Genomic DNA, 17,753 nt, shown 5'->3' on the forward strand with positions numbered 1-17,753 from the left:
ACGCCGCCACGGGACCAGCCGTGCGCCGTCCCCGAGTGCTGGCCCTGATCCCCCTCCGCCGGCACAATAAAGGTGGCCGTTAATGACTGCAGCGGGAGATGCCACGCGCATGTGTCGCCTTCCTCCTCCTCTCCCTTTCTCGAGGGGCAGCGTTAGCGGCTGGGCCCAGACAGTTGTCTTCTCCACTGACGGTTGGCAGCACCTTCCCCAGACCTCCCTCCTTGCGGGCTGGCCTTGGCCGGCTCCCCAGCACCATGGCCGTGTGCTTCGGGCCTCGCTGGCCCCGCAGCCTGCTCAGTTTCCCCGGGGGAAGTTCACACCCACGCCCGGGACCGGGGGTCTCTGCCCCCGCCCCCAGGAGGGTGGCCCGGCACGGCCCAGTCGGCGCCGCCACCCATCTCCTGCCAAAGTGGGCTGTGCCCGCCCACGCGCCATGGCCCTCGCGGCTCGCCCCCCCAAATCACGTGCCCCGGCGCCAGCGATTTTTGACACGCTTCAACTCTGTTTCCTTCTGGACAAGGCTATAACCGATTTCCTATCCTCTAAGTTGCCTAGCTTAGTGAGAATTGTGGCAAAGCGGCAAAGCTGCTTTTCTCTGAACGTTAAGTTCAGTGTCACATCTGTATTTGTGACATGAAGATTGCTGTAGATTGTGTTGCTACAGGAGCCAAAAGGCATTCCCCGTTGCCCAGTTGCGGGCCTTGTTCCCCAACGTGATTGCTGCCGTACCAACTGAAGGCTTCCTTCTTGCAGTGTAAGCCAAGAAACCCTTTGTAATAGAGATTGCAAACACCCGGCAAGGACTTCACAGAGTTCAGGAGAGTCAGAGCAGTACCTGTTGCTGAGGGCTTGAGTCCTGTCATACGCCCTCGAGAGCAAAAAAATCACGTGTGCTCTACGGGAGGGTAACAAGGGGCCTGGGAAGTGTCAGTCGTCCAAAAGGATTTCCCTCCTGTTGGCGACCAGCAGCAAGTACCTTTCTAGTGCAGGCAGGAGAAGAGATTTGGTTGCAGAGTGACTGCTGAACAGCTCCGTGGGAGCTGGCGCAGAGAGCGAGAAGGCTGAATCAAAGAATGACGGTGACCAAAGCACGAAGGAAATCCCGTGGGGTGGCTGTCCAGATTTGAACAGCCCTCTGCTCTTCAGGCAAAGTACCGGCGCTCTTACGGTGCAAGCTGACTCCTTAAAGCAGGGAGCAGCTGTCCTCTCTGAGGAAGGCAGGGGAACCTGGGACACCTGATGGGCTCTTCTGCCAACAAAGAGGCAATGAGGAAGGAAAGGCGGTGCAGAGGGTCCAAAAGAGAACTCGGTGGCAGCACTTTGTCCTTCTGTTCTTGACTGCTGTGATTGGCAAGACGTGAGGTCTAGACATGGCCAGAACAGGTAGTGCTCTTCAGGGGGACTGCGATGTGGAGCTCCGAGGCACTCCCGGGCAACGGAGCTCGAATGGAGCTGGCCAAAGAGCTGTGGCCACGCACAGCCTCGCTCTGAACGGAGGAGCTTGTTCCCTGGCACCGCTCACCTCTGCGTGCATCTAGCTAACGGAGATCTCTAATGCCCTGGCGTCGGCAGGCCGAGCAAAACCTCAGAAAGCCTGGTGAGGAGGAAGCCCTGAGCACCGGAGTTTGGCTTGGAAGGTGGCTGGTAGAAGCGGACGGCTGAGGACGCTCCAAAAGCAGGAGCTGAGGGAGGCAGCCTGGGAAGAAGCCTCTAGTCACTCTCAGCAGCGTCAGCCAGCTCGTATTGTAGAAGGCCGCCTGGGGGTTTCAGGTGTCTATCTTGGTCCTGAAGGGCATTTTGGACCTGGACTCTCCAATCCTGGATTTCGCATTCCTTTTTGCCTACGCTGGTTGCGCCTGAGACGCCGTCTGGCTTTTGTCCTGGTGCCGCAGGCGAATTATTGAGAGAAGTCATCGTTGTGGGGTTAACTAAAAGGGTTTCATTAATGATTAAGCGACGATCAAATGCTCGTTGATCGATGGCTGAATGAAAATCAAATGGTAATCAAACGGTGATCAAGCAATAACTGAACGGCAATTAGAATCATAGAATCATTGAGGTTGGAAAAGACCCTGAAGATCATCGAGCCCAACCGTTAACCTAACGCTACCGAGGCCACCACTAAACCATGTCCCTAAGCGCCGCGTCCACACGTCTTTGAGATACCTCCGGGGGTGCTGACTCAACCGCTTCCCTGGGCAGCCTGTTCCGACGCTTGACAACCCTCGGCCCATCGATCCAGCCTGTCCAGATCCCACTGCAGAGCCTTTCTACCCTCAAACAGACCAACACTCGCACCCACCGCCTCCAAAGCTGCCCCACAGCCACGTGCGGCTTCCCACCCCACCAAGGAGAGGCTCACACTGACTCGGAAAGGCAGTTTATTGCCATGGGAAGAGGCCATTTCCGCCGTGACTCCCCAGCTTGCGGTCCCGCTGCTTTTTCTTCCGGAGGCAGCACGTCACCAAAGCGCTAAGGAGTTCAGGAGAAAGACGTTGGGCCACCTGCGACATTTAGGCGCCGTCCTGAGGTCCTGTGCTGTGCCCCGGCCACCCACCGCGTCCGAGCGGATGGGATGTGTGAGCCCTGCAGGCCAGGCTGCGAGGTCGCTGCCGTCCCCTGTGCCGGGGAGCCCAGAACCGGAGGCAGTCCTGCAGAGGCAGCCTTACCGGTGCCGCGCAGAGAGGAAGGATCGCCTTCCGCGAGCTGCTGGCAGCGCTCCCCGTGCCGGGGGCAGGAGCAGAGATTTCCCTTGGCCAGGGCTGGAGCCCTGGAGTCGCACTGCCCAAACAGCACCTTTCGGCCAACAGTGCCGCCCTCGACGGCTGCCCCGGGGGACCCGGTGTTTGACTCCGCACTTGCTGCAGGAGCAGCCGCCCCGGTTACGTGGGTGCCGAGGGCTCGGGCCCCCACCTCGGCACTTCACACCCACCCCTGTGAGGCGGGGGCCGTGTCACAATGGGTGGCAGGTGGCCAAGGGCGGTGGAGATGTCACAGCGGCCACTGTGACCCGCGGGGGCAAGCCCACAGAAAGCAACGCCGGGCTCGGGCCGTGCGTCAGTGCGACCTGGTGAGGTGAGGAGAGGGCAGGGCAGGGACGGGGCTCGCGCGGGGCTGCCGAGGGAGGAGGGGAGCCCCACGCCTCGGGGCTCTGGGCCTGTGCTGCCAGCTCGCCCGCGTCTCGCTTCTCCCTCACCCGCCATCCTGCTTCTCCCTCAGAGTCAGCAGAGGAGCATCCGGAGGAGACCCCCAGCGCCGCTGGGACAGGGTCTCTCCAAACGCTCACCGTTGACGTGCGCCATGTCTGCAAGGAAGCGGAAGGCCCCCGACTCGATGGAGCAGGGTGAGAGCAACGTACCCCTCCCGCAGCCTGGCAGAGGGGTTGCCGGCGCGGTCAGCGTGGGGCCGAGAGCAGCGGCAGGGGGAGGCAGGAGCTCCCCAACCGTGGGCACCTGCTGGGACACGCGTGCCTGCAATGCCCCCTTCCTCTCCAAGGCCTCCAGCCCTGCCCATCAGCCAGCTAGGCAGGGACACAGGAGGCCCTTGCGGGCAATCCCTCAGGGACGCTTGCCCCGGCCCCGCAGAGCTGCTCATCCCCGGTGCCATTTGCTCTCTCCCCCCGCAGCATGCATGCTGTGTCGCCGGGCAGAGGCTGACCCGGATGTCTGTGGGTGCATGCTGGAGAAGCAAGGACTCTGTGCCCATGTGTTTTGCCTGGTGAGTTCCTCCGGGGCTCCCTCCAGCTTTGCGACAGGCACTCCCTGCCACGCTCTCCTTCCTCATCAGCTCCTCGTCCGTTCTCTTCTGCAGTTTTTTGCCAGCGAGCTGTTTCAGCAATGGGGCAAGGAAGTAGGACTCATGGGATTTCTCCCTGAGGATATTCGACAGACAGTCGAGCGGGCAGCACAGAAGGTGAGGCCCTGACAAGAACAGGGAGATTGGAGCCGGGAGAGGTTGGCGGGAGCCCAGCCCAGCCCCCAGGAAAGAAACCCCAGCCCTTGCAACCAGCTCTGGGACAAAAGTCTCGCTCCCAGCAGCTCCACAGAGGGAGGCTCCAGCACAGGAGCCTCGTCCGCCAGGCAGATCTGCGCGGTGTGACCCAGCAGCGGCCGCATCCTGCGCCCTGCCCGGAGGCGTGGGGCTGCCTGTGGGGGCGCCGAGGCTGCCGCTGATGGGGGCTGCTGTGCTCTTTCCAGCACTGCTTCGTCTGTGGCGAGAGCGGGGCCACCATCGCCTGCCAGGAGACGGGCTGCGACCGCAGCTTCCATCTCCCCTGTGCCGTGGAGGGTGGATGCGTCACCCAGTTCTTTCCTCAGTACAGGTACCTCCTCTCCCCTCCTCGCCGCCGGCGGGGAAGGACCCGGCACTTCTCACCTCGCCCGTCCCTTTCCCCTTCCCCCCAGGTCCTTCTGCTGGGAGCACCGCCCAGAGCAGGCAGTGGGGGCGGCTCCGGAGGAGAACACCACCTGCCTCATCTGCCTGGACCTTGTGGAGGACAGAACGTCCTACGGCACCATGGTGTGCCCAGCGTGCCAACACGCCTGGTTCCACAGGGGCTGCATCCAGGTAGGAGCCGCTCCCTCGCCCCCGGGGCACGGCGGGCGCTCAGCAGCACCAGGGCCTCAACTCGTGCTCCTTATGGTACTCCTGCAGGGACAGGCTGTGAGCGCTGGCTTCTCTTGCTTCCGGTGCCCCCTCTGTAGGGATAAGGATCTCTTCCTCTCGGAAATGCTCGTCATGGGGATCCGAATCCCCTTCAGGTTGGTGTCCTTGTGCTCGGCTCACGAGGCAGGAGGGTGCAAGCGCTGTGCCCTGCCAGGGCCTGCCCCTGCAGCCCTGGCCCTCCGCTCTCCCGTGAGTCTGGGCTTCCGCTTCACGGAGGAGTTGGAAACAGGGCAGCGGGGGGAAGAGCAGGGATGCCCTGCATCTGCCTTACGCCCTGCCGGGCAGCAGGGGCTCCTCACTTCTCCTTTCTCCATCAGACTGCCATCATGGGAGAACAGCCGTGCATACGCAGCACTAAATGAGAGGCACAGGCGCTGCGATGCCCGTGAGTGCCTTTGCCCAGGAGGCAGGGAGCAGGCAGAGGAAGAGGGGTGAGTTGCCAAAGCTGCACCCCGCGGCTCTGCACGGGATCTCTGTCTGGCCAAGGGCTCGAAGCGGCAGGACGAAGAACAAGAGCTCTGCCGGACAAGCCCGTGCTGCCGTCACTTTGTCCTCACAGCCATGAACCCGTGTGCTTCCCCAGGCCCTGGCAACTGCTCCTGTGCTGCTCCTGCGCTGCCGAGGGCACCCACAGACGCTGCTCCTACTGGAGGAACAGCACGGCCAGCTGGGAGTGCGACAGCTGTGCTGGCCTGGGCACCGGTAAGAGGCAAAGCAGCCGCGTGCCCCTGGGCTGGGGCCAGGGCCCAGGCGAGTCCTGGCCGCGGGTGCCCAGGGTGGTCTTGGCAGAGCCTCTCTGCTCCAGGAGGGCTGGGGGCACCGCTCTGGCACCTATCCTGCCCCGGGCCTGGGGGGCCGTGCCCTTGACCTTCCTGCTTCTCCCCTTACAGCCTCCGGTCACAGCTCGGAGCTCACCGGCCCCAGCACTGCCAGCCAGTCAGGATCGAGGCCATCCCACAGCTCCCCGGCACCCGAGACCAGCAGCCCCGGCACCACCAGCCAGGCGGCATCACGGCAGTCTCTTGGATCTCCGGCTCCGGAGGCCAGCAGCCCCAGCAGCCCCGGCACCACCAGCCAGGCAGCATCGGGGCCATCCCAATGCTCCCTGGCCCCCGAGACCAGCAGCCCCAGCACTGGCAGCCAGGTGGCATCAGGGCCATCCCACGGCTCCCTAGCAACGGAGACCAGCAGCCCCAGCACTGGTAGCCTGGCGGCATTGGGGCCATCCCATGGCTCCCCAGTGCTTCAGGGCAGCAGCCGCTCCCGCCCACCTGGGCCTGACCGCACGCGAAACCGCTCCCGGTTGCAGCGTCGGGCCCAAAAGCCCTACAGCCGTCCCACGGGATGCCCTGAGAGCAGCCGCACATCAGCAGCACCCAGTGCTGGGAGCAGCACCGCCAGCCAGGCCGCGCTGGGGCTGGCCCACAGCTCCACGGCACCCAACACCAGCAGCCGCAACGCTGCCAGCCAGCTGCCATCGGGGTCCTCCTGCGGCTCCCCAGCACCGCAGACCACCAGCCCCAGCGCTCGCAGCCAAGCGGCATCAGGGCCATCCCATGGCTCCCCAGTGCTTCAGGGCAGCAGCCGCTCCCGCCCACCTGGGCCTGACCGCACGCGAAACCGCTCCCGGTTGCAGCGTCGGGCCCAAAAGCCCTACAGCCGGCCCACAGGATGCCCTGAGAGCAGCCGCACATCAGCAGCACCCAGTGCTGGGAGCAGCACCGCCAGCCAGGCCGCGCTGGGGCTGGCCCACAGCTCTGCGGCACCCGACACCAGCAGCCCCAGCACCGCCAGCCAGCTGCCATCGGGGCCCTCCTGCGGCTCCCCAGCACCGCAGACCACCAGCCCCAGCGCTCGCAGCCAGGCGGCATCAGGGCCGTCCCACGGCTCCCTGGCACCAGAGACCAGCAGCCCCAGCAATGCGGCATCAGGGCCATCCCACGGCTCCCCAGTGCTTCAGGGCAGCAGCCGCTCCAGCCCACCTGGGCCCGACCGCACGCAAAACCGCTCCCGGTTGCAGCGTCGGGCCCAAAAGCCCTACAGCCGGCCCACGGGATGCCCTGAGAGCAGCCGCACAGCAGCACCCAGTGCTGGGAGCAGCACCGCCAGCCAGGCCGCGCTGGGGCCGTCCCACAGCTCCGCGGCACACGAGACCAGCAGCCCCAGCACCGCCAGCCAGCTGCCATCGGGGCCCTCCTTCGGCTCGCCAGCGCTCCAGAGCAGCAGCCGCTCCAGCCCCCCTGGGCCCGCGCGGATGCGAGAGCGCTCCCACTTGCAACGTCGGGCCCAAACTCCTTACAGCCGGCCCGAACGCCGCCACGGGACCAGCCGTGCGCCGTCCCCGAGTGCTGGCCCTGATCCCCCTCCGCCGGCACAATAAAGGTGGCCGTTAATGACTGCAGCGGGAGATGCCACGCGCATGTGTCGCCTTCCTCCTCCTCTCCCTTTCTCGAGGGGCAGCGTTAGCGGCTGGGCCCAGACAGTTGTCTTCTCCACTGACGGTTGGCAGCACCTTCCCCAGACCTCCCTCCTTGCGGGCTGGCCTTGGCCGGCTCCCCAGCACCATGGCCGTGTGCTTCGGGCCTCGCTGGCCCCGCAGCCTGCTCAGTTTCCCCGGGGGAAGTTCACACCCACGCCCGGGACCGGGGGTCTCTGCCCCCGCCCCCAGGAGGGTGGCCCGGCACGGCCCAGTCGGCGCCGCCACCCATCTCCTGCCAAAGTGGGCTGTGCCCGCCCACGCGCCATGGCCCTCGCGGCTCGCCCCCCCAAATCACGTGCCCCGGCGCCAGCGATTTTTGACACGCTTCAACTCTGTTTCCTTCTGGACAAGGCTATAACCGATTTCCTATCCTCTAAGTTGCCTAGCTTAGTGAGAATTGTGGCAAAGCGGCAAAGCTGCTTTTCTCTGAACGTTAAGTTCAGTGTCACATCTGTATTTGTGACATGAAGATTGCTGTAGATTGTGTTGCTACAGGAGCCAAAAGGCATTCCCCGTTGCCCAGTTGCGGGCCTTGTTCCCCAACGTGATTGCTGCCGTACCAACTGAAGGCTTCCTTCTTGCAGTGTAAGCCAAGAAACCCTTTGTAATAGAGATTGCAAACACCCGGCAAGGACTTCACAGAGTTCAGGAGAGTCAGAGCAGTACCTGTTGCTGAGGGCTTGAGTCCTGTCATACGCCCTCGAGAGCAAAAAAATCACGTGTGCTCTACGGGAGGGTAACAAGGGGCCTGGGAAGTGTCAGTCGTCCAAAAGGATTTCCCTCCTGTTGGCGACCAGCAGCAAGTACCTTTCTAGTGCAGGCAGGAGAAGAGATTTGGTTGCAGAGTGACTGCTGAACAGCTCCGTGGGAGCTGGCGCAGAGAGCGAGAAGGCTGAATCAAAGAATGACGGTGACCAAAGCACGAAGGAAATCCCGTGGGGTGGCTGTCCAGATTTGAACAGCCCTCTGCTCTTCAGGCAAAGTACCGGCGCTCTTACGGTGCAAGCTGACTCCTTAAAGCAGGGAGCAGCTGTCCTCTCTGAGGAAGGCAGGGGAACCTGGGACACCTGATGGGCTCTTCTGCCAACAAAGAGGCAATGAGGAAGGAAAGGCGGTGCAGAGGGTCCAAAAGAGAACTCGGTGGCAGCACTTTGTCCTTCTGTTCTTGACTGCTGTGATTGGCAAGACGTGAGGTCTAGACATGGCCAGAACAGGTAGTGCTCTTCAGGGGGACTGCGATGTGGAGCTCCGAGGCACTCCCGGGCAACGGAGCTCGAATGGAGCTGGCCAAAGAGCTGTGGCCACGCACAGCCTCGCTCTGAACGGAGGAGCTTGTTCCCTGGCACCGCTCACCTCTGCGTGCATCTAGCTAACGGAGATCTCTAATGCCCTGGCGTCGGCAGGCCGAGCAAAACCTCAGAAAGCCTGGTGAGGAGGAAGCCCTGAGCACCGGAGTTTGGCTTGGAAGGTGGCTGGTAGAAGCGGACGGCTGAGGACGCTCCAAAAGCAGGAGCTGAGGGAGGCAGCCTGGGAAGAAGCCTCTAGTCACTCTCAGCAGCGTCAGCCAGCTCGTATTGTAGAAGGCCGCCTGGGGGTTTCAGGTGTCTATCTTGGTCCTGAAGGGCATTTTGGACCTGGACTCTCCAATCCTGGATTTCGCATTCCTTTTTGCCTACGCTGGTTGCGCCTGAGACGCCGTCTGGCTTTTGTCCTGGTGCCGCAGGCGAATTATTGAGAGAAGTCATCGTTGTGGGGTTAACTAAAAGGGTTTCATTAATGATTAAGCGACGATCAAATGCTCGTTGATCGATGGCTGAATGAAAATCAAATGGTAATCAAACGGTGATCAAGCAATAACTGAACGGCAATTAGAATCATAGAATCATTGAGGTTGGAAAAGACCCTGAAGATCATCGAGCCCAACCGTTAACCTAACGCTACCGAGGCCACCACTAAACCATGTCCCTAAGCGCCGCGTCCACACGTCTTTGAGATACCTCCGGGGGTGCTGACTCAACCGCTTCCCTGGGCAGCCTGTTCCGACGCTTGACAACCCTCGGCCCATCGATCCAGCCTGTCCAGATCCCACTGCAGAGCCTTTCTACCCTCAAACAGACCAACACTCGCACCCACCGCCTCCAAAGCTGCCCCACAGCCACGTGCGGCTTCCCACCCCACCAAGGAGAGGCTCACACTGACTCGGAAAGGCAGTTTATTGCCATGGGAAGAGGCCATTTCCGCCGTGACTCCCCAGCTTGCGGTCCCGCTGCTTTTTCTTCCGGAGGCAGCACGTCACCAAAGCGCTAAGGAGTTCAGGAGAAAGACGTTGGGCCACCTGCGACATTTAGGCGCCGTCCTGAGGTCCTGTGCTGTGCCCCGGCCACCCACCGCGTCCGAGCGGATGGGATGTGTGAGCCCTGCAGGCCAGGCTGCGAGGTCGCTGCCGTCCCCTGTGCCGGGGAGCCCAGAACCGGAGGCAGTCCTGCAGAGGCAGCCTTACCGGTGCCGCGCAGAGAGGAAGGATCGCCTTCCGCGAGCTGCTGGCAGCGCTCCCCGTGCCGGGGGCAGGAGCAGAGATTTCCCTTGGCCAGGGCTGGAGCCCTGGAGTCGCACTGCCCAAACAGCACCTTTCGGCCAACAGTGCCGCCCTCGACGGCTGCCCCGGGGGACCCGGCGTTTGACTCCGCACTTGCTGCAGGAGCAGCCGCCCCGGTTACGTGGGTGCCGAGGGCTCGGGCCCCCACCTCGGCACTTCACACCCACCCCTGTGAGGCGGGGGCCGTGTCACAATGGGTGGCAGGTGGCCAAGGGCGGTGGAGATGTCACAGCGGCCACTGTGACCCGCGGGGGCAAGCCCACAGAAAGCAACGCCGGGCTCGGGCCGTGCGTCAGTGCGACCTGGTGAGGTGAGGAGAGGGCAGGGCAGGGACGGGGCTCGCGCGGGGCTGCCGAGGGAGGAGGGGAGCCCCACGCCTCGGGGCTCTGGGCCTGTGCTGCCAGCTCGCCCGCGTCTCGCTTCTCCCTCACCCGCCATCCTGCTTCTCCCTCAGAGTCAGCAGAGGAGCATCCGGAGGAGACCCCCAGCGCCGCTGGGACAGGGTCTCTCCAAACGCTCACCGTTGACGTGCGCCATGTCTGCAAGGAAGCGGAAGGCCCCCGACTCGATGGAGCAGGGTGAGAGCAACGTACCCCTCCCGCAGCCTGGCAGAGGGGTTGCCGGCGCGGTCAGCGTGGGGCCGAGAGCAGCGGCAGGGGGAGGCAGGAGCTCCCCAACCGTGGGCACCTGCTGGGACACGCGTGCCTGCAATGCCCCCTTCCTCTCCAAGGCCTCCAGCCCTGCCCATCAGCCAGCTAGGCAGGGACACAGGAGGCCCTTGCGGGCAATGCCTCAGGGACGCTTGCCCCGGCCCCGCAGAGCTGCTCATCCCCGGTGCCATTTGCTCTCTCCCCCCCGCAGCATGCATGCTGTGTCGCCGGGCAGAGGCTGACCCGGATGTCTGTGGGTGCATGCTGGAGAAGCAAGGACTCTGTGCCCATGTGTTTTGCCTGGTGAGTTCCTCCGGGGCTCCCTCCAGCTTTGCGACAGGCACTCCCTGCCACGCTCTCCTTCCTCATCAGCTCCTCGTCCGTTCTCTTCTGCAGTTTTTTGCCAGCGAGCTGTTTCAGCAATGGGGCAAGGAAGTAGGACTCATGGGATTTCTCCCTGAGGATATTCGACAGACAGTCGAGCGGGCAGCACAGAAGGTGAGGCCCTGACAAGAACAGGGAGATTGGAGCCGGGAGAGGTTGGCGGGAGCCCAGCCCAGCCCCCAGGAAAGAAACCCCAGCCCTTGCAACCAGCTCTGGGACAAAAGTCTCGCTCCCAGCAGCTCCACAGAGGGAGGCTCCAGCACAGGAGCCTCGTCCGCCAGGCAGATCTGCGCGGTGTGACCCAGCAGCGGCCGCATCCTGCGCCCTGCCCGGAGGCGTGGGGCTGCCTGTGGGGGCGCCGAGGCTGCCGCTGATGGGGGCTGCTGTGCTCTTTCCAGCACTGCTTCGTCTGTGGCGAGAGCGGGGCCACCATCGCCTGCCAGGAGACGGGCTGCGACCGCAGCTTCCATCTCCCCTGTGCCGTGGAGGGTGGATGCGTCACCCAGTTCTTTCCTCAGTACAGGTACCTCCTCTCCCCTCCTTGCCGCCGGCGGGGAAGGACCCGGCACTTCTCACCTCGCCCGTCCCTTTCCCCTTCCCCCCAGGTCCTTCTGCTGGGAGCACCGCCCAGAGCAGGCAGTGGGGGCGGCTCCGGAGGAGAACACCACCTGCCTCATCTGCCTGGACCTTGTGGAGGACAGAACGTCCTACGGCACCATGGTGTGCCCAGCGTGCCAACACGCCTGGTTCCACAGGGGCTGCATCCAGGTAGGAGCCGCTCCCTCGCCCCCGGGGCACGGCGGGCGCTCAGCAGCACCAGGGCCTCAACTCGTGCTCCTTATGGTACTCCTGCAGGGACAGGCTGTGAGCGCTGGCTTCTCTTGCTTCCGGTGCCCCCTCTGTAGGGATAAGGATCTCTTCCTCTCGGAAATGCTCGTCATGGGGATCCGAATCCCCTTCAGGTTGGTGTCCTTGTGCTCGGCTCACGAGGCAGGAGGGTGCAAGCGCTGTGCCCTGCCAGGGCCTGCCCCTGCAGCCCTGGCCCTCCGCTCTCCCGTGAGTCTGGGCTTCCGCTTCACGGAGGAGTTGGAAACAGGGCAGCGGGGGGAAGAGCAGGGATGCCCTGCATCTGCCTTACGCCCTGCCGGGCAGCAGGGGCTCCTCACTTCTCCTTTCTCCATCAGACTGCCATCATGGGAGAACAGCCGTGCATACACAGCACTAAATGAGAGGCACAGGCGCTGCGATGCCCGTGAGTGCCTTTGCCCAGGAGGCAGGGAGCAGGCAGAGGAAGAGGGGTGAGTTGCCAAAGCTGCACCCCGCGGCTCTGCACGGGATCTCTGTCTGGCCAAGGGCTCGAAGCGGCAGGACGAAGAACAAGAGCTCTGCCGGACAAGCCCGTGCTGCCGTCACTTTGTCCTCACAGCCATGAACCCGTGTGCTTCCCCAGGCCCTGGCAACTGCTCCTGTGCTGCTCCTGCGCTGCCGAGGGCACCCACAGACGCTGCTCCTACTGGAGGAACAGCACGGCCAGCTGGGAGTGCGACAGCTGTGCTGGCCTGGGCACCGGTAAGAGGCAAAGCAGCCGCGTGCCCCTGGGCTGGGGCCAGGGCCCAGGCGAGTCCTGGCCGCGGGTGCCCAGGGAGGGCTTGGCAGAGCCTCTCTGCTCCAGGAGGGCTGGGGGCACCGCTCTGGCACCTATCCTGCCCCGGGCCTGGGGGGCCGTGCCCTTGACCTTCCTGCTTCTCCCCTTACAGCCTCCGGTCACAGCTCGGAGCTCACCGGCCCCAGCACTGCCAGCCAGTCAGGATCGAGGCCATCCCACAGCTCCCCGGCACCCGAGACCAGCAGCCCCGGCACCACCAGCCAGGCGGCATCACGGCAGTCTCTTGGATCTCCGGCTCCGGAGGCCAGCAGCCCCAGCAGCCCCGGCACCACCAGCCAGGCAGCATCGGGGCCATCCCAATGCTCCCTGGCCCCCGAGACCAGCAGCCCCAGCACTGGTAGCCAGGTGGCATCAGGGCCATCCCACGGCTCCCTAGCAACGGAGACCAGCAGCCCCAGCACTGGTAGCCTGGCGGCATTGGGGCCATCCCATGGCTCCCCAGTGCTTCAGGGCAGCAGCCGCTCCCGCCCACCTGGGCCCGACCGCACGCGAAACCGCTCCCGGTTGCAGCGTCGGGCCCAAAAGCCCTACAGCCAGCCCACGGGATGCCCTGAGAGCAGCCGCACAGCAGCACCCAGTGCTGGGAGCAGCACCGCCAGCCAGGCCGCGCTGGGGCTGTCCCACAGCTCCGCGGCACACGAGACCAGCAGCCCCAGCACCGCCAGCCAGCTGCCATCGGGGCCCTCCTTCGGCTCCCCTGTGCTTCAGGGCAGCAGCCGCTCCCGCCCACCTGGGCCCGACCGCACGCAAAACCGCTCCCGGTTGCAGCATCGGGCCCAAAAGCCCTACAGCCGGCCCACAGGATGCCCTGAGAGCAGCCGCACATCAGCAGCACCCAGTGCTGGGAGCAGCACCGCCAGCCAGGCCGCGCTGGGGCTGGCCCACAGCTCTGCGGCACCCGACACCAGCAGCCCCAGCACCGCCAGCCAGCTGCCATCGGGGCCCTCCTGCGGCTCCCCAGCACCGCAGACCACCAGCCCCAGCGCTCGCAGCCAGGCGGCATCAGGGCCGTCCCACGGCTCCCTGGCACCAGAGACCAGCAGCCCCAGCAATGCGGCATCAGGGCCATCCCACGGCTCCCCAGTGCTTCAGGGCAGCAGCCGCTCCAGCCCACCTGGGCCCGACCGCACGCAAAACCGCTCCCGGTTGCAGCGTCGGGCCCAAAAGCCCTACAGCCGGCCCACGGGATGCCCTGAGAGCAGCCGCACAGCAGCACCCAGTGCTGGGAGCAGCACCGCCAGCCAGGCCGCGCTGGGGCCGTCCCACAGCTCCGCGGCACACGAGACCAGCAGCCCCAGCACCGCCAGCCAGCTGCCATCGGGGCCCTCCTTCGGCTCGCCAGCGCTCCAGAGCAGCAGCCGCTCCAGCCCCCCTGGGCCCGCGCGGATGCGAGAGCGCTCCCACTTGCAACGTCGGGCCCAAACTCCTTACAGCCGGCCCGAACGCCGCCACGGGACCAGCCGTGCGCCGTCCCCGAGTGCTGGCCCTGATCCCCCTCCGCCGGCACAATAAAGGTGGCCGTTAATGACTGCAGCGGGAGATGCCACGCGCATGTGTCGCCTTCCTCCTCCTCTCCCTTTCTCGAGGGGCAGCGTTAGCGGCTGGGCCCAGACGGTTGTCTTCTCCACTGACGGTTGGCAGCACCTTCCCCAGACCTCCCTCCTTGCGGGCTGGCCTTGGCCGGCTCCCCAGCGCCATGGCCGTGTGCTTCGGGCCTCGCTGGCCCCGCAGCCTGCTCAGTTTCCCCGGGGGAAGTTCACACCCACGCCCGGGACCGGGGGTCTCTGCCCCCGCCCCCAGGAGGGTGGCCCGGCACGGCCCAGTCGGCGCCGCCACCCATCTCCTGCCAAAGTGGGCTGTGCCCGCCCACGCGCCATGGCCCTCGCGGCTCGCCCCCCCAAATCACGTGCCCCGGCGCCAGCGATTTTTGACACGCTTCAACTCTGTTTCCTTCTGGACAAGGCTATAACCGATTTCCTATCCTCTAAGTTGCCTAGCTTAGTGAGAATTGTGGCAAAGCGGCAAAGCTGCTTTTCTCTGAACGTTAAGTTCAGTGTCACATCTGTATTTGTGACATGAAGATTGCTGTAGATTGTGTTGCTACAGGAGCCAAAAGGCATTCCCCGTTGCCCAGTTGCGGGCCTTGTTCCCCAACGTGATTGCTGCCGTACCAACTGAAGGCTTCCTTCTTGCAGTGTAAGCCAAGAAACCCTTTGTAATAGAGATTGCAAACACCCGGCAAGGACTTCACAGAGTTCAGGAGAGTCAGAGCAGTACCTGTTGCTGAGGGCTTGAGTCCTGTCATACGCCCTCGAGAGCAAAAAAATCACGTGTGCTCTACGGGAGGGTAACAAGGGGCCTGGGAAGTGTCAGTCGTCCAAAAGGATTTCCCTCCTGTTGGCGACCAGCAGCAAGTACCTTTCTAGTGCAGGCAGGAGAAGAGATTTGGTTGCAGAGTGACTGCTGAACAGCTCCGTGGGAGCTGGCGCAGAGAGCGAGAAGGCTGAATCAAAGAATGACGGTGACCAAAGCACGAAGGAAATCCCGTGGGGTGGCTGTCCAGATTTGAACAGCCCTCTGCTCTTCAGGCAAAGTACCGGCGCTCTTACGGTGCAAGCTGATTCCTTAAAGCAGGGAGCAGCTGTCCTCTCTGAGGAAGGCAGGGGAACCTGGGACACCTGATGGGCTCTTCTGCCAACAAAGAGGCAATGAGGAAGGAAAGGCGGTGCAGAGGGTCCAAAAGAGAACTCGGTGGCAGCACTTTGTCCTTCTGTTCTTGACTGCTGTGATTGGCAAGACGTGAGGTCTAGACATGGCCAGAACAGGTAGTGCTCTTCAGGGGGACTGCGATGTGGAGCTCCGAGGCACTCCCGGGCAACGGAGCTCGAATGGAGCTGGCCAAAGAGCTGTGGCCACGCACAGCCTCGCTCTGAACGGAGGAGCTTGTTCCCTGGCACCGCTCACCTCTGCGTGCATCTAGCTAACGGAGATCTCTAATGCCCTGGCGTCGGCAGGCCGAGCAAAACCTCAGAAAGCCTGGTGAGGAGGAAGCCCTGAGCACCGGAGTTTGGCTTGGAAGGTGGCTGGTAGAAGCGGACGGCTGAGGACACTCCAAAAGCAGGAGCTGAGGGAGGCAGCCTGGGAAGAAGCCTCTAGTCACTCTCAGCAGCGTCAGCCAGCTCGTATTGTAGAAGGCCGCCTGGGGGTTTCAGGTGTCTATCTTGGTCCTGAAGGGCATTTTGGACCTGGACTCTCCAATCCTGGATTTCGCATTCCTTTTTGCCTACGCTGGTTGCGCCTGAGACGCCGTCTGGCTTTTGTCCTGGTGCCGCAGGCGAATTATTGAGAGAAGTCATCGTTGTGGGGTTAACTAAAAGGGTTTCATTAATGATTAAGCGACGATCAAATGCTCGTTGATCGATGGCTGAATGAAAATCAAATGGTAATCAAACGGTGATCAAGCAATAACTGAACGGCAATTAGAATCATAGAATCATTGAGGTTGGAAAAGACCCTGAAGATCATCGAGCCCAACCGTTAACCTAACGCTACCGAGGCCACCACTAAACCATGTCCCTAAGCGCCGCGTCCACACGTCTTTGAGATACCTCCGGGGGTGCTGACTCAACCGCTTCCCTGGGCAGCCTGTTCCGACGCTTGACAACCCTCGGCCCATCGATCCAGCCTGTCCAGATCCCACTGCAGAGCCTTTCTACCCTCAAACAGACCAACACTCGCACCCACCGCCTCCAAAGCTGCCCCACAGCCACGTGCGGCTTCCCACCCCACCAAGGAGAGGCTCACACTGACTCGGAAAGGCAGTTTATTGCCATGGGAAGAGGCCATTTCCGCCGTGACTCCCCAGCTTGCGGTCCCGCTGCTTTTTCTTCCGGAGGCAGCACGTCACCAAAGCGCTAAGGAGTTCAGGAGAAAGACGTTGGGCCACCTGCGACATTTAGGCGCCGTCCTGAGGTCCTGTGCTGTGCCCCGGCCACCCACCGCGTCCGAGCGGATGGGATGTGTGAGCCCTGCAGGCCAGGCTGCGAGGTCGCTGCCGTCCCCTGTGCCGGGGAGCTCAGAACCGGAGGCAGTCCTGCAGAGGCAGCCTTACCGGTGCCGCGCAGAGAGGAAGGATCGCCTTCCGCGAGCTGCTGGCAGCGCTCCCCGTGCCGGGGGCAGGAGCAGAGATTTCCCTTGGCCAGGGCTGGAGCCCTGGAGTCGCACTGCCCAAACAGCACCTTTCGGCCAACAGTGCCGCCCTCGACGGCTGCCCCGGGGGACCCGGCGTTTGACTCCGCACTTGCTGCAGGAGCAGCCGCCCCGGTTACGTGGGTGCCGAGGGCTCGGGCCCCCACCTCGGCACTTCACACCCACCCCTGTGAGGCGGGGGCCGTGTCACAATGGGTGGCAGGTGGCCAAGGGCGGTGGAGATGTCACAGCGGCCACTGTGACCCGCGGGGGCAAGCCCACAGAAAGCAACGCCGGGCTCGGGCCGTGCGTCAGTGCGACCTGGTGAGGTGAGGAGAGGGCAGGGCAGGGACGGGGCTCGCGCGGGGCTGCCGAGGGAGGAGGGGAGCCCCACGCCTCGGGGCTCTGGGCCTGTGCTGCCAGCTCGCCCGCGTCTCGCTTCTCCCTCACCCGCCATCCTGCTTCTCCCTCAGAGTCAGCAGAGGAGCATCCGGAGGAGACCCCCAGCGCCGCTGGGACAGGGTCTCTCCAAACGCTCACCGTTGACGTGCGCCATGTCTGCAAGGAAGCGGAAGGCCCCCGACTCCATGGAGCAGGGTGAGAGCAACGTATCCCTCCCGCAGCCTGGCAGAGGGGTTGCCGGCGCGGTCAGCGTGGGGCCGAGAGCAGCGGCAGGGGGAGGCAGGAGCTCCCCAACCGTGGGCACCTGCTGGGACACGCGTGCCTGCAATGCCCCCTTCCTCTCCAAGGCCTCCAGCCCTGCCCATCAGCCAGCTAGGCAGGGACACAGGAGGCCCTTGCGGGCAATGCCTCAGGGACGCTTGCCCCGGCCCCGCAGAGCTGCTCATCCCCGGTGCCATTTGCTCTCTCCCCCCGCAGCATGCATGCTGTGTCGCCGGGCAGAGGCTGACCCGGATGTCTGTGGGTGCATGCTGGAGAAGCAAGGACTCTGTGCCCATGTGTTTTGCCTGGTGAGTTCCTCCGGGGCTCCCTCCAGCTTTGCGACAGGCACTCCCTGCCACGCTCTCCTTCCTCATCAGCTCCTCGTCCGTTCTCTTCTGCAGTTTTTTGCCAGCGAGCTGTTTCAGCAATGGGGCAAGGAAGTAGGACTCATGGGATTTCTCC

At 63.8% G+C, this 17,753-nt stretch overlaps 1 protein-coding gene across 1 annotated transcript; it reads left to right on the top strand.

The window, feature by feature from the left end:
* Window positions 1-1,370: 1,370 nt before the first annotated feature.
* Window positions 1,371-17,229, top strand: LOC142593929 (E3 ubiquitin-protein ligase PHF7-like). Its single transcript, XM_075714266.1, has 10 exons — window positions 1,371-1,383; window positions 3,220-3,343; window positions 4,704-4,788; window positions 10,195-10,318; window positions 11,153-11,297; window positions 11,380-11,542; window positions 11,630-11,736; window positions 11,959-12,072; window positions 12,225-12,391; window positions 17,102-17,229. The coding sequence occupies exons 1-10, from the start codon at window positions 1,371-1,373 to the stop codon at window positions 17,227-17,229; spliced, it is 1,170 nt and encodes a 389-aa protein (XP_075570381.1).
* Window positions 17,230-17,753: the final 524 nt, after the last annotated feature.

This window comes from Pelecanus crispus, chromosome 7, assembly GCF_030463565.1.
Source record: "Pelecanus crispus isolate bPelCri1 chromosome 7, bPelCri1.pri, whole genome shotgun sequence".
In the NCBI taxonomy this organism is placed as follows: domain Eukaryota; kingdom Metazoa; phylum Chordata; class Aves; order Pelecaniformes; family Pelecanidae; genus Pelecanus; species Pelecanus crispus.